The sequence below is a fragment of the Pollicipes pollicipes genome, unplaced genomic scaffold, assembly GCF_011947565.3.
Source record: "Pollicipes pollicipes isolate AB1234 unplaced genomic scaffold, Ppol_2.1 Scaffold_3087;HRSCAF=3621_pilon_pilon_pilon, whole genome shotgun sequence".
Classification (NCBI taxonomy): Eukaryota; Metazoa; Arthropoda; class Thecostraca; order Pollicipedomorpha; family Pollicipedidae; genus Pollicipes; species Pollicipes pollicipes.
Window position 1 is genome coordinate 13,467,900 of NW_023596225.1, and position 11,561 is coordinate 13,479,460.

At 51.1% G+C, this 11,561-nt stretch overlaps 1 protein-coding gene across 1 annotated transcript in view; it reads left to right on the forward strand.

Annotated features, from left to right (window-relative positions):
* LOC119089398 (phytanoyl-CoA dioxygenase, peroxisomal) overlaps window positions 1–11,561 on the forward strand; it is a 32,479-nt gene that overhangs the window by 19,394 nt on the left and 1,524 nt on the right. The window contains exon 6 of the mRNA XM_037212064.1: window positions 4,177–4,326. Coding sequence (XP_037067959.1) covers window positions 4,177–4,326 — 150 coding nt within the window. The remainder of the gene's footprint in view (window positions 1–4,176; window positions 4,327–11,561) is intronic.

Genomic DNA, 11,561 nt, shown 5'->3' on the forward strand with positions numbered 1-11,561 from the left:
TCTCTCTCACTCTCACTCTCACTCTCACTCACTCTCACTCTCACTCTCACTCTCTCTCTCTCTCTCTCTCTCTCTCTCTCTCCTCTTGCAAATGAGCCTCAGTTAGCGGGTTACATGGCGGCTTGTTACGCCGCGACGGAACGGCACCGTCCAGTGTCTCGGCCGACGCCGAATGTGGCTGCAAGGTTAAACGCCCGTCTAATCACGGGGCTGGCAGCCGAAATGAATTGCCTCCGACCGGTCATGCCATCTCGCACCAACATCTCGACAACGGTGGGATCGCGGCGATTCGGGAATGGTAGCGTGCCATGGTGAATGATATGGTCATGTGTATGACGTGGCACGGGCTCGAAGATGGATTTTGTTCTCTTCCACGGGTTTGCACGTTTTGTGTCACATCTCGGCACCCATGGTACCAAACACTCGGGATTGGCGCGCTTCGATGATGAATGGAGGGAGTGAGATGATAATGTGTGGTGACACGTGCCACGTGATGGCGCCCACGAGTTGAGCTATGAATTTACGCGTTTGTATTATTTTCAGGGGCTTACACGTTTTTGCGATATCTCAGAAATCAGGGATAAGGTATGACGAGACTGGCATGCCTCGATATGCGATCTAACTGGCAATCACTTTAACGTGTACGATGTGACAGCTAACAGCTAATGTGCACGTGTCATGTGACATGTGCACATTAGCTGTGAAGATGTAGTTTGCCATTTCGTCCATGTTTTACGCTTGACGCGGGATTTACGCTCTTATGGCACGTAGTAACACGAGACTGGGATGCTGCGATAGGCCATTAAGCGGGAAATTCTATGGTGTCACAGGTGCGGGGTGGCACCCTGCACGTGTCGGGCACACATAGTTCAGGAAGACTTTTGCTTTTGCTCTTTTGCTTTTTCACACTTTTGCTCTTTTCCACGAGTGTACATGTTTTGCGCCACGCCTCGGCAACTAGGGTACCTAAAACCGTGATGATGGATGTTTTTTTTTTTCTCAGGTTGATAGATTTTGCTCTCTCCCACAGTTCTATACGTTTTGTACCACATTTCTGCATCCAGGGGATGGGGTGCACTGGGGAGCAGCGTGCTTGCTAGTGAATCGAACTGGCAATGACGTGGTATAAATTTTGGCGTCACGTGTGCGCGAGCCAGGAGACTTATTTGGCCGCTACCGACCGTTTCTCACTGTTCGTTACAATACAATGCGTTCAATACAATGGCAGTGTGTGCTGCCATCATTCAAAAAGCTGACAGTTGATGGAAGGGACAAAAATCACCGGTCACTTCCTATGAGCAATCATCGGTCCCATGGAATAGGTTTGCATTTGTTGCAGAGAGCGCAGGTGAGATGCGCTCTCTCTCGCCGGCGGCCGCCAGAGGCCGCCAGCACTGCGCGCGGCCTTCGGCCGAGTCTTTTAAACATTTTGCGCGATATGTCGGCTCCCGGTCATCTAGAACCGTGATTTGAACTGTAAATTATACATAATTCAAAATTTTACGTCTTCTTACGGCGCAAGGAGGTAAGTGTTCAAACGCATGTATTTACTAAACAGAGAACTGCGCCGTCTAGAGCAGTCTTTTCGACACAAAAATTGTGCCAATAGTCAAAAGTGAACTTGTTTCATCATACCTGATGTTTGCTTTAATATCTTCATATGTGAAACACTGCCTTTAAGGTGCGCAGGGTGCAGAGGCATGGGATTTGTTTTTCATTGGGACGGGCTGTGTTATAAAATGGTGGAGCTGTCATGCGCCCGTGGAGCATCGTGAGGGTGACCGTGACTTGTCGCAAATCATTTGGAATTGGCTTCTAAATTATTCGAACAAAGGACAACGGACCAGGTATTGGGAAAAGTCAGATAGAAGAATAGAAAAGTCAGATAGAAAATCAATGTCTGTCAAAGATGCGACTTGCTGTTGAAGGCTGACATTCCTGTCTTGTGGTAATTGGATTTCAAATTGTTCGAACAAAGAACAACTGGCCAGGTATTGGAAAAAGTCAACTAACTGTCCACTGCATGGCGACTGCATACGTCGCAGGTATATGTGGTGCCGCACATTGCGCATGTCTTATGCAAAGGTCTCGCATGTGCTGGTTGGTGCCGCCCGTGCTCCGCTTCGTCGATTTTGATAGTTTTTATTCAGATCATCACCCGAGGGCCTAAAACATGACCAGCTGTGGCCGAACTTTCGAAGCAACACCTGCTCTCGCTATAAGCGTTCCCCGCCCGTTGGCGAGCTGCCTGATGCCAAAAATGGCCTCGGCAGGCCGCGGTGTGTTGAAACTTCTGCCCAGACACGGCCTGCCCCGGTCCCATTCTCCGAACGGTAGCCGGTCACAGTGGGCTGGGCCTGCCGCCGGACAGGCCGAGCTGACCATCAGCTCCCCGGGGTGTGATGGCTGCCGGCCTCGCCCCGGGTCCGGGTCGCCTCCCGCCTGCGCGCTGCCGGTGCGCCGGCCACTGCAGCCGTCAGATGGCCCACGCCGCCTGAAATCTGTGTGGTGTTGGCTGGCGCATCAGCACGAGTATATTTGTGGGCTTCCCGTAGGTGCTTGCCAGTGTCCCAAGCAATGTGGAGCGAGCTTGACGTGTCTTCCGTCTGTGTATGCCATCAGAGGATTAGATCACACAACCCCACACTAGTAAGAGACGAATCACCGTTCACAACAAACGGACTACCGCATGCAGGTGTAGAATGTACAGAGATGAGATTGCGGGCGAGTTGGCGCATGACATGACCTTGAGGCCTAATTAAAGCGCCGCCAGACTACGTAACTTCCAGGGATCTCGAACCACACCGCAACTTTTGCGGTCTGTAATTACCAAACTCAACAACTTCCCTTGCCGACGGCCAACCTGTGCCGATGGCCGACCTGTGCCGACGGCCGACCTGTGCCGACGGCCAACCTGTGCCGACGGCCGATCTGTGCCGACGGCCGACCTGTGCTGACGGCTGATCTGTGCCGACGGCCGACCTGTGCCGACGGCCGACCTGTGTTGACGGCCAACCCGTGCCGACGGCCGGTCTGTGAGGAAGGCCGACCTGTGCCGACGGCCGATCTGTGCCGACGGCCGACCTGTGCCGATGGCCAACCTGTGCCCGCGGCCGGTCTGTGAGGAAGGCCGACCTGTGCTGACGGCCGACTTGTGCCGACGGCCGACCTGTGCCGACGGCCGACCTGTGCCGGCAGCTGACCTGTGCCTGCGCATCTTCGGCCTCGCGCCATCTTCGGCCCGGTTTTGGCAATCGTTTATCACACGCTATCATCCTTACGCGGTGACACCAGTTGCGTGACCGAGTTTGAATTGATTTGTTTTATCTGGGCGGCTATTGGTGTCGAGATTGGTATTGGATCGAGAGAGATTGTATTGGTGTCAACAGAGGTGTTGCACGGGTAGCGTGACGTGTTCTAGCCGGATTGCTCGATGCTAGCAGCGATGTCAGATTAGCGGAGAGGCTGAGATCGATCTGCGACGTTCCGATCACAGGCCTCCGCAGATAAGGCCGATGTGTCGGGATCAACGGCCTAGCGCGGATGTTTTCTCCTTTCCGGACGGATCTAAAGTCGCATTCAACAGGCCGAATGTTTCTTTTCGGAATGGCCGAGCGGTAGGTTCCGCTCGCCAGGTGGTTTTTGGAGCAGGCCGCTAGTCGCGCTGTACCGCAGGCTCCGTTGACCCCTACTCGTCCAGCCTTCGTGCAGCCTTATATATATTCGTGCAGTCTTATAGTGCAGGTATGGATATGTGGAAACGAGTGAACTGCCGCCGATCTTGGGCTAGTTGTATCAGCAAGCACGTTTTAGAACGCTGATGTAAATTATGACGCACAATGTGACGCGATAACGTTCGTTATATTCAACGATTTGCACCTTCGCTCATTTGGCGTGTACTACGGGTGTCTTAGTCATTCGTCGCAATAAACGGCAATTTTGTATGCTTGCTTCGTAGAATGTGGTCAGTTTTCGGTGCATCGCAGTGCAGGGTGTGCTTTTCCCGTCTGCTGTGTGACACGATCTGCGCTGCTTTCGTCCGTAACAAGTCAGAATGGACAAATCATCGCCCCCCCCCCCCCGCAAATGGGCGGCTCAGTCGTCTGAGAGTCGGCGGTCCGCCTTCTGGTCGTACGTCGGGCTGCGTCTAGACCGCCGGTGTTGGCCGTGTTCCAGGATCTGCACTACTTTCCGTTCCGGCCGGCCGACTCCATCGTGTGCGCCTGGACCGCTATGGAGCACGTCCACAAACAGAACGGCTGCCTGTTCGTGCTGCCCGGCTCGCACAAGGGCGAGCTGTACCCGCACGAGTATCCCGAGTGGGAGGTACGTCACCCCGTCACCGAGCACCCAGTCGGTGGCACGCCCGCCCCTAGCGCGCGAGCGCTGGGTGCAGCAGTCCGCCGTGCGATCCCCGACTGTCCCTGAAATGCCGGAGTGCTGCGCGCCTGGCCAGCCCGGGGCGCCCGCTTGTTCCTGTGGCACAGGAGACTGGCACGGCAGGTCACTGGGAAGCGCCCGAGTGACGGCTTTCGAAGCATACTCACCATAGGAAATTGCCGTTTTATGGATTGATATTTGTTGAAACGTCTCAAAGCGTCTTAGGTGTTAAGCGACATTCTGTGGCGGAAATCGGTGTCAAAGCTTTCAGATTGCTAAGCTGCCATATTTTCCGAATTCAGAAAGTTAACTGACTGGTTCCAAACAGCGAAAGTTAACTGACTGGTTCCAAACAGCAGGCTGTTTAGAACAACCTGCTGGTAATCGTACGTATGTTTGATTGTGTTTAACGCTAGTTGTGGCATCTTCAGATGCATTTGGCAAGAGGCGGTGAGACGTGTAACTTGCGCTGCATTTTTTAAAGCGTTTTTGAATATTGCAAAAGCAAGGACTGCGTGGCCAGCGTGTCAGGCTGTAACGTGCGCACAGTCTGAATGATGACCAGTCTAGCGTAGTTGGCTGTGCAAAGGTAAAACATTCGTATGTGCAGTATTATTTGATTAAAACGCGACTTTTTACGATAGCCGTTGTTGCGAACAGATCGAAAAGTCGCCACATCTGGTAATACCCGGCATTGGCAGCGTTATTGGCCATAGCCGTTGTTGAGAACAGGTCGAAAAGTCGCCACATCTGGTAATACCCGGCATTGGCAGCGTTATTGGCTATAGCCGTTGTTGAGAACAGATAAAAAAGTCGCCACATCTGATAATACTCTGCATTGGCCGTGTTATCGGCGATAGCCGTTGTTGCGAACAGATCGAAAAGTCTTCACATCTGGTGGTACCCTGCATTGGCCGTGTTATCGGTGATAGCCGTTGCTGCGAACAGATAAAAAAAGTCTCTACATCTGGTAATACCCTGCATTGGCAGTGTTATTCGCGTTTCAGTTGAAGTCAAAGCAAAAGCTCATTACGTTATGTGGCTGAAGCATTTCGGGGATGGTGGAAACATTTTCGGCGTTTGTCACTTTGTTTTATGAAATGCCAAAGCGTGTTTTGTCAAAGCAAAGTTTTGTCACCATTTTCAAAAGTATGTTTATGCTGAGATCATACTGGCATCGTTGGGATGGGATGAGGTGTATACCAAAACAGCATTAGTCTTAAGTAACCATTGCAAGTAATTCACATTGGCCCATGCGAGACACGACAGAACAAAGGGAAACGTTTTTTTTTTTTGTAACACGCAAAATTTCGGCTTATGTGCTTGCCGCCCGCTCGTGCTTACGTTCCCAGACAGGGAGCGTCAGCGAATCCGGAGCGCATGTCTCATGTCTAACTCGCGCTGCAGGTCTGGCGTGGTGGAAGGTGTTGCGGCCCTATGTACGATACGAACCACTAACCGAGGCTTCGGATTAACACGTGTTCTCGATTTGCTCAGCACCAGTGACGACACAGGTTGAAGTACGTTACGCCAGATCACTTTTTAAGGGTGTGCTCCGGTTGGTCCGAACGATATAACATCTACGTGACGTCATGTAGAAAGTGTCATCCGGCCGTTGGTCGTTTGCCGAGGGCTTAGCCCACAAGGGTTATATGTGACGTCATGCAGGTGTTTAATGGGACGCACAGAATATGTTGGGCCTGTCTGGTCACTTTGAAACGACTTGGCGTGGAAACTGCAAATGCTGACAAGCACAAAAAAAAACACGAATACGCGGCACGAGTTGAGCATCCGTGCAAACTTCCCCTGCTTAGCCCTGCAGGTACACGTGTCGTTAAGTAAGTTAATCATCGTCTCAGGGGGATAAAAGTTATATTGCTAGGGTGTCTCAGACCTCTGCCCTTAGGTTAACCTGTAATAGCTTTTGAAGTGCTGGACATGGCACTGAAATTTGCCTGACTGAATTTTCATCATGTTCGCAGCAGTGAAAGTGTGATGTTTCTGCCCTTAAACGGTGTGAATGGAGTGAAAGGTGAATGAAAAACGTGCGAAAGAGAGAAAAGGGCAGGGAAAAGGGAGCGAAGGGAGAACACCATATTTGTGTGAGGTTTTGAACTGAACTAGATATATTCAAGATCATTTAGTGCAGTTCGCAGCCTGCCATTCTACATAGATCTGAACTAAACACTAAGATGTAAACCCTTCTGGTTTCTGAACTACACACCCGCGAAGATGAGCAGGTTTTTCGGGAGACTATTTCAAGGTCACCCAGGTATCCATGACCCCATAATGACATCATTCAAATCCTGCCATTCCGTTGGTCATGCCGTAATCAAGGCCAATAAAAATGCAGTTTTCGAATCGTTCATATCTGGCGTTCATGAACATGATTTTCAGATATAACGGCCGTCAATTGGCTCTCAATAAAAATTTCGTAAGTTGTCCAGTGCATTAGCGATGAAAATTATTCGTACAGATAACGTAGCAATAATAGCCGTATTCCTCGGAGAAAAACCGGGGGAATGGAGATATAGTTGGGTTGATATTTCAGCAACATGCGTTTATCGAAATGATAGCATAAATCAATTCAAAATTGCCCGCCGATGATCGTACTCGACTTTTCAATTAAAAAAAAAACAGCAAGTCACAGTTTTTACAGCGCACGAGTTGAAGTACACATGTAGCACGCATCGCGCACCAATTACACATGCAAGTGATTTCAATTGAACGGACATCGCACATCACGCGTCAGGAATCACTTACACATGTGAACGATTTTAAGCAAGTCTACGTCGCACATAAAGGCACATATGACGTTCGCATAATCGGCCATGATGAGCCCTGTATGTGAAGATTTGGTCGCTGAAGTTTTATAAGAATAGATTCACTTACTTTCCTGTCTGGGTGGTCTTGTGCTCTGTAGATGGCTTTAAGACCTTAAAGGGACATAGGGTCCATACCTCCCTCGATTTCAGCCTGAACGCGTTTTGCCAAGAACTAAGCTCCGAAAGTGGTATTCCATGTTTTGTTTTTAGCATCTCGCAGGTGTTCATTATACCGCAAACGAATAGGGCGCATGGACACCCCGACATAGACTATGTCCCTCCCATGGTTTTCACAAAGTCTACACCTGATTTTATAAACCACGTTTTTTGCGTGCAAACCCTTTGAAATCCAGAACTGCATAAATGACATCTATTGCCGCCTGGATACTTAGGCTTCGAGATGGAAGAGTTCACCAGAGACTTTTTACCTTGTTGTCGTTCTTTCAAGCTATGCGTGCGCGCATTGTTGGTTTTTAACAATGCGTTTTATTTTCCAAAGCAAATGCTCATCTATGTAAGGTAGCGCTAAGAATCTGTCTTCTGATAGGACGTGTTCCAGCCTCCTACGACCCATTCCCCATGCGCTCAACGTTTTTTTACGTCTTCCAGCATTCTACCTAACAGTTGCGGAGAATATCCAGTGCCCAACTGCAGAGCCCATATTGTTGTGCTCTTTCTTTCGTTTTCACTACTTGATGAGTTGTTTAAAGCCCTTTGGAACGTGTTACGAATTATGTCGTGCCTAGTGGAAGTTGGATGCGCGGATTCGCAGTGCAGAATGATACCAAAGTTGGTAGGCTTAAAAAAGAGCCTCGTTTCTGACTTTGTGCGATTGTTTCTCCTTTCCACCATCACTAGCTTATTCAAATAGGGGACCCCCTTCCCGCCCCTCGTAAGCTCCATGGTAAAAGGTAGATTTTGATACTGGTTGTTCAGGAACTCTTAAAACTCTTCAAGGGAACGCTGTCCGTACGTCATACCCCAACAAAATCACCGATGTATCTAGCTAAGAAAGTTGGTTTTAATGGTCTGGCGGACGGGGCCTTCCTTTCAAATTGGTCTAACCAACTATATCTACATTAACCCAACTATGTCTCAATTCTCCGGGTTTTTCTCCGAGGAATAAGGCTATTACTACTGTCTCTCAATCAGTGTTGTGCTGGGTACAATGGCGTAAACAAAGGCATATTGAGGAGCTCATTTACTAAACAGAGAAATTGTGTTGTTTAGGGCAGCCTTTTCTGTTTAAAAAGCATTCCAGTAGTTGTAAATGGTGTGCTTATGAATGTGATATAAACTGTTACCGTATATAAACCGTAAATCATAAACCGTTAAAGGGAGCGTTCACATTTGAGGATTCTTAAGGGTTCTTTCTTAAGAACCCTCAAATGTGAATATTCCGTTTAACGGTTTACCATCTATAGCCTCTCGCTTGAAGCGACGTCGGTGGCGTTTTGCTCAAATGAAAGAGCTGACGTTTATTTCTTACAGCAGATGGGCACTTAAGGTTTTGCTTTTGAACTGATCACTCTGAAATGCATTATTACCGTTCCAGCTTTTCTGCAGGCTTAGGTCATCCAAGATTCAGCTAGGCAAAACGTTTACCTGTGTGGCTACATCCAAACTTTGGAAGGTTATACGATTTGAGTCTTAGCGGCATATATATTACGGCTGTGGGAGGTCTTTCTAACGCTGCTGTCCCATTGACGTCACTTGTCAAGATGTTGATATAGCCGGACGGGCTACTGCAACAAAGGCCTTTCCCGTTTGACCTGGCGTGACATGTGACTGGCTACATCCGTCGGTATCCGCAAGCGCCCATGTCATAGAGTTACTCAACAGCTGCTCAACACAACTTGCTGCATTTTGACATGCCTAGTTCTTAAAGTAACGGAAGCGATCTGCAGTGTCAATGTGCCCCATGCGAACAGATGTCACCTGGCAGAGGTTACACTTGCCAGTGTCACATTCAGTCACACTGATCTGACACAGTTTGACGACAACGCTCCAAAGTCAGTTTCCCCATGCCTCTAGCCTGCATTTTAACGGATGTTTGGGGAAACTCTGAGGCTTTTTCATGCAGCGAATGTGAAAATGAGCCATTCGTTGGGCGACGGCTAAATGTTTTGCGCTGCTGGTGGCCCCCGCTGCGGCGCTCTTTCGTCCGGCGTGCCACCAACGGTGCCCTGGATGGTGGTGTAATTCATTACGTTGCTGGTGGGTTTGCGAGAATTCAGCTGTGTCCGACGGTTACTTGTCACTAGAATACAGTCTTCATGATGGCAATCGGGGTGCATGCCGAGGTGACGCGGGCTCGGCATAGCTGACGGCTGTATTGTCGTACGGTCATGCCGAGGTGACGCGGGCTCGGCATAGCTGACGGCTATATTGTCGTGCGGTCATGCCGAGGTGACGCGGGCTCGGCATAGCTGACGGCTATATTGTCGTACGGTCATGCCGAGGTGACGCGGGCTCGGCATAGCTGACGGCTATATTGTCGTACGGTCATGCCGAGGTGACGCGGGCTCGGCATAGCTGACGGCTATATTGTCGTACGGTCATGCCGAGGTGACGCGGGCTCGGTATAGCTGACGGCTGTATTGTCGTACGGTCATGCCGAGGTGACGCGGGCTCGGCATAGCTGACGGCTATATTGTCGTACGGTCATGCCGAGGTGACGCGGGCTCGGCATAGCTGACGGCTATATTGTCGTACGGTCATGCCGAGGTGACGCGGGCTCGGTATAGCTGACGGCTGTATTGTCGTACGGTCATGCCGAGGTGACGCGGGCTCGGCATAGCTGACGGCTATATTGTCGTACGGTCATGCCGAGGTGACGCGGGCTCGGCATAGCTGACGGCTATATTGTCGTACGGTCATGCCGAAGTGGCGCGGACTCAGCATAGCTGACGGTTATATTGTCGTACGGTCATGCCGAGGTGACGCGGGCTCGGCATAGCTGACGGCTGTATTGTCGTACGGTCATGCCGAGGTGACGCGGGCTCGGCATAGCTGACGGCTATATTGTCGTACGGTCATGCCGAGGTGGCGCGGGCTCGGCATAGCTGACGGCTATATTGTCGTACGGTCATGCCGAGGTGACGCGGGCTCGGTATAGCTGACGGCTGTATTGTCGTACGGTCATGCCGAGGTGACGCGGGCTCGGCATAGCTGACGGCTATATTGTCGTACGGTCATGCCGAGGTGACGCGGGCTCGGCATAGCTGACGGCTATATTGTCGTACGGTCATGCCGAAGTGGCGCGGACTCAGCATAGCTGACGGTTATATTGCCGCACGGTCATGCGCTTCACTTTTCGTCAGCGCATGGTATAAGCGAAATGGGCCACGAACGGCACAGTTTGCAGACGTCGGTGTTACAAGTCACGCGGCCTGTTCTTCAACGTTGAGCAGCCGGCTTCGAACGCTGCCTCAATATCAACATCCTGTACATGCCAGTATCGGGCAACACATCACTCCGTGTAAAGCCAAAGCTCTTGCAAGGCATTTCTCTAAACCCCACATACCGCAGACTCTCCACCCACGTAAGTGGCATATCGAACAACGTAGTATCTTGGGTGCGTAAACGATATTGCATGTCATTGAGAATGCCACATAACTCAGCAAAACATATTTGCGGATGTATCGCACAAGTCTAGGACTTTGTTCCACTTTTGCTTTATTTGGTGCAAGTGTGCTAGTCGCGAGGGCGGCAGCGCTCTCGCCCTTACACAATGCCCTTTGTTAGTTTCGCTTGCCACCACATCATGACTCCGCGGTGTGCTGGGCTGACATGGGTGGTCTCCTTCACGCAACAGTCTCTGTGTGAGCTGCTGACCGACGTGCCGAGCACTAGGCGTCATGCCCTGACATTGTCAGCTCTCGGGCGGCCGCCGCGCCGGCCGGGGGATTGACACCGGCGGCTGACTGGCGGTCAGCGCCGCACCGGCCCGCTGGGACCCGCCGGAACACGCTGGGACCCGCCGGGACCCATTGGTACCCGCTGGGACCCACTGAGACCCGCTCGGACCCACTGGGACCCGCTGGGACCCGCTTACCAGGCGTCCGCCCGCGCTCTGTACGGCCAGACAGCGCCCGCCCGATGACCGTATCACACGTCCCGGGAGAAAGGCCGACCTGGGGCATTGTGCACTGAAGATTTCGCATGCCCTTGTTTGACGTCATCGAAAATTATTGCGCATTCTTCGTTCCCGTCTGGTCTTAGTGGCATGTGAACCCTGGGTGCTCGCGAACGTCCTCGAACGTCATGATACGGTTTAGGACAAGCGTGGGCGTTCCTCGAGGCTGGCAGACATTGCGCATTCAAGATGTATGCGTTCAGCGGGCCGTTTCCTGC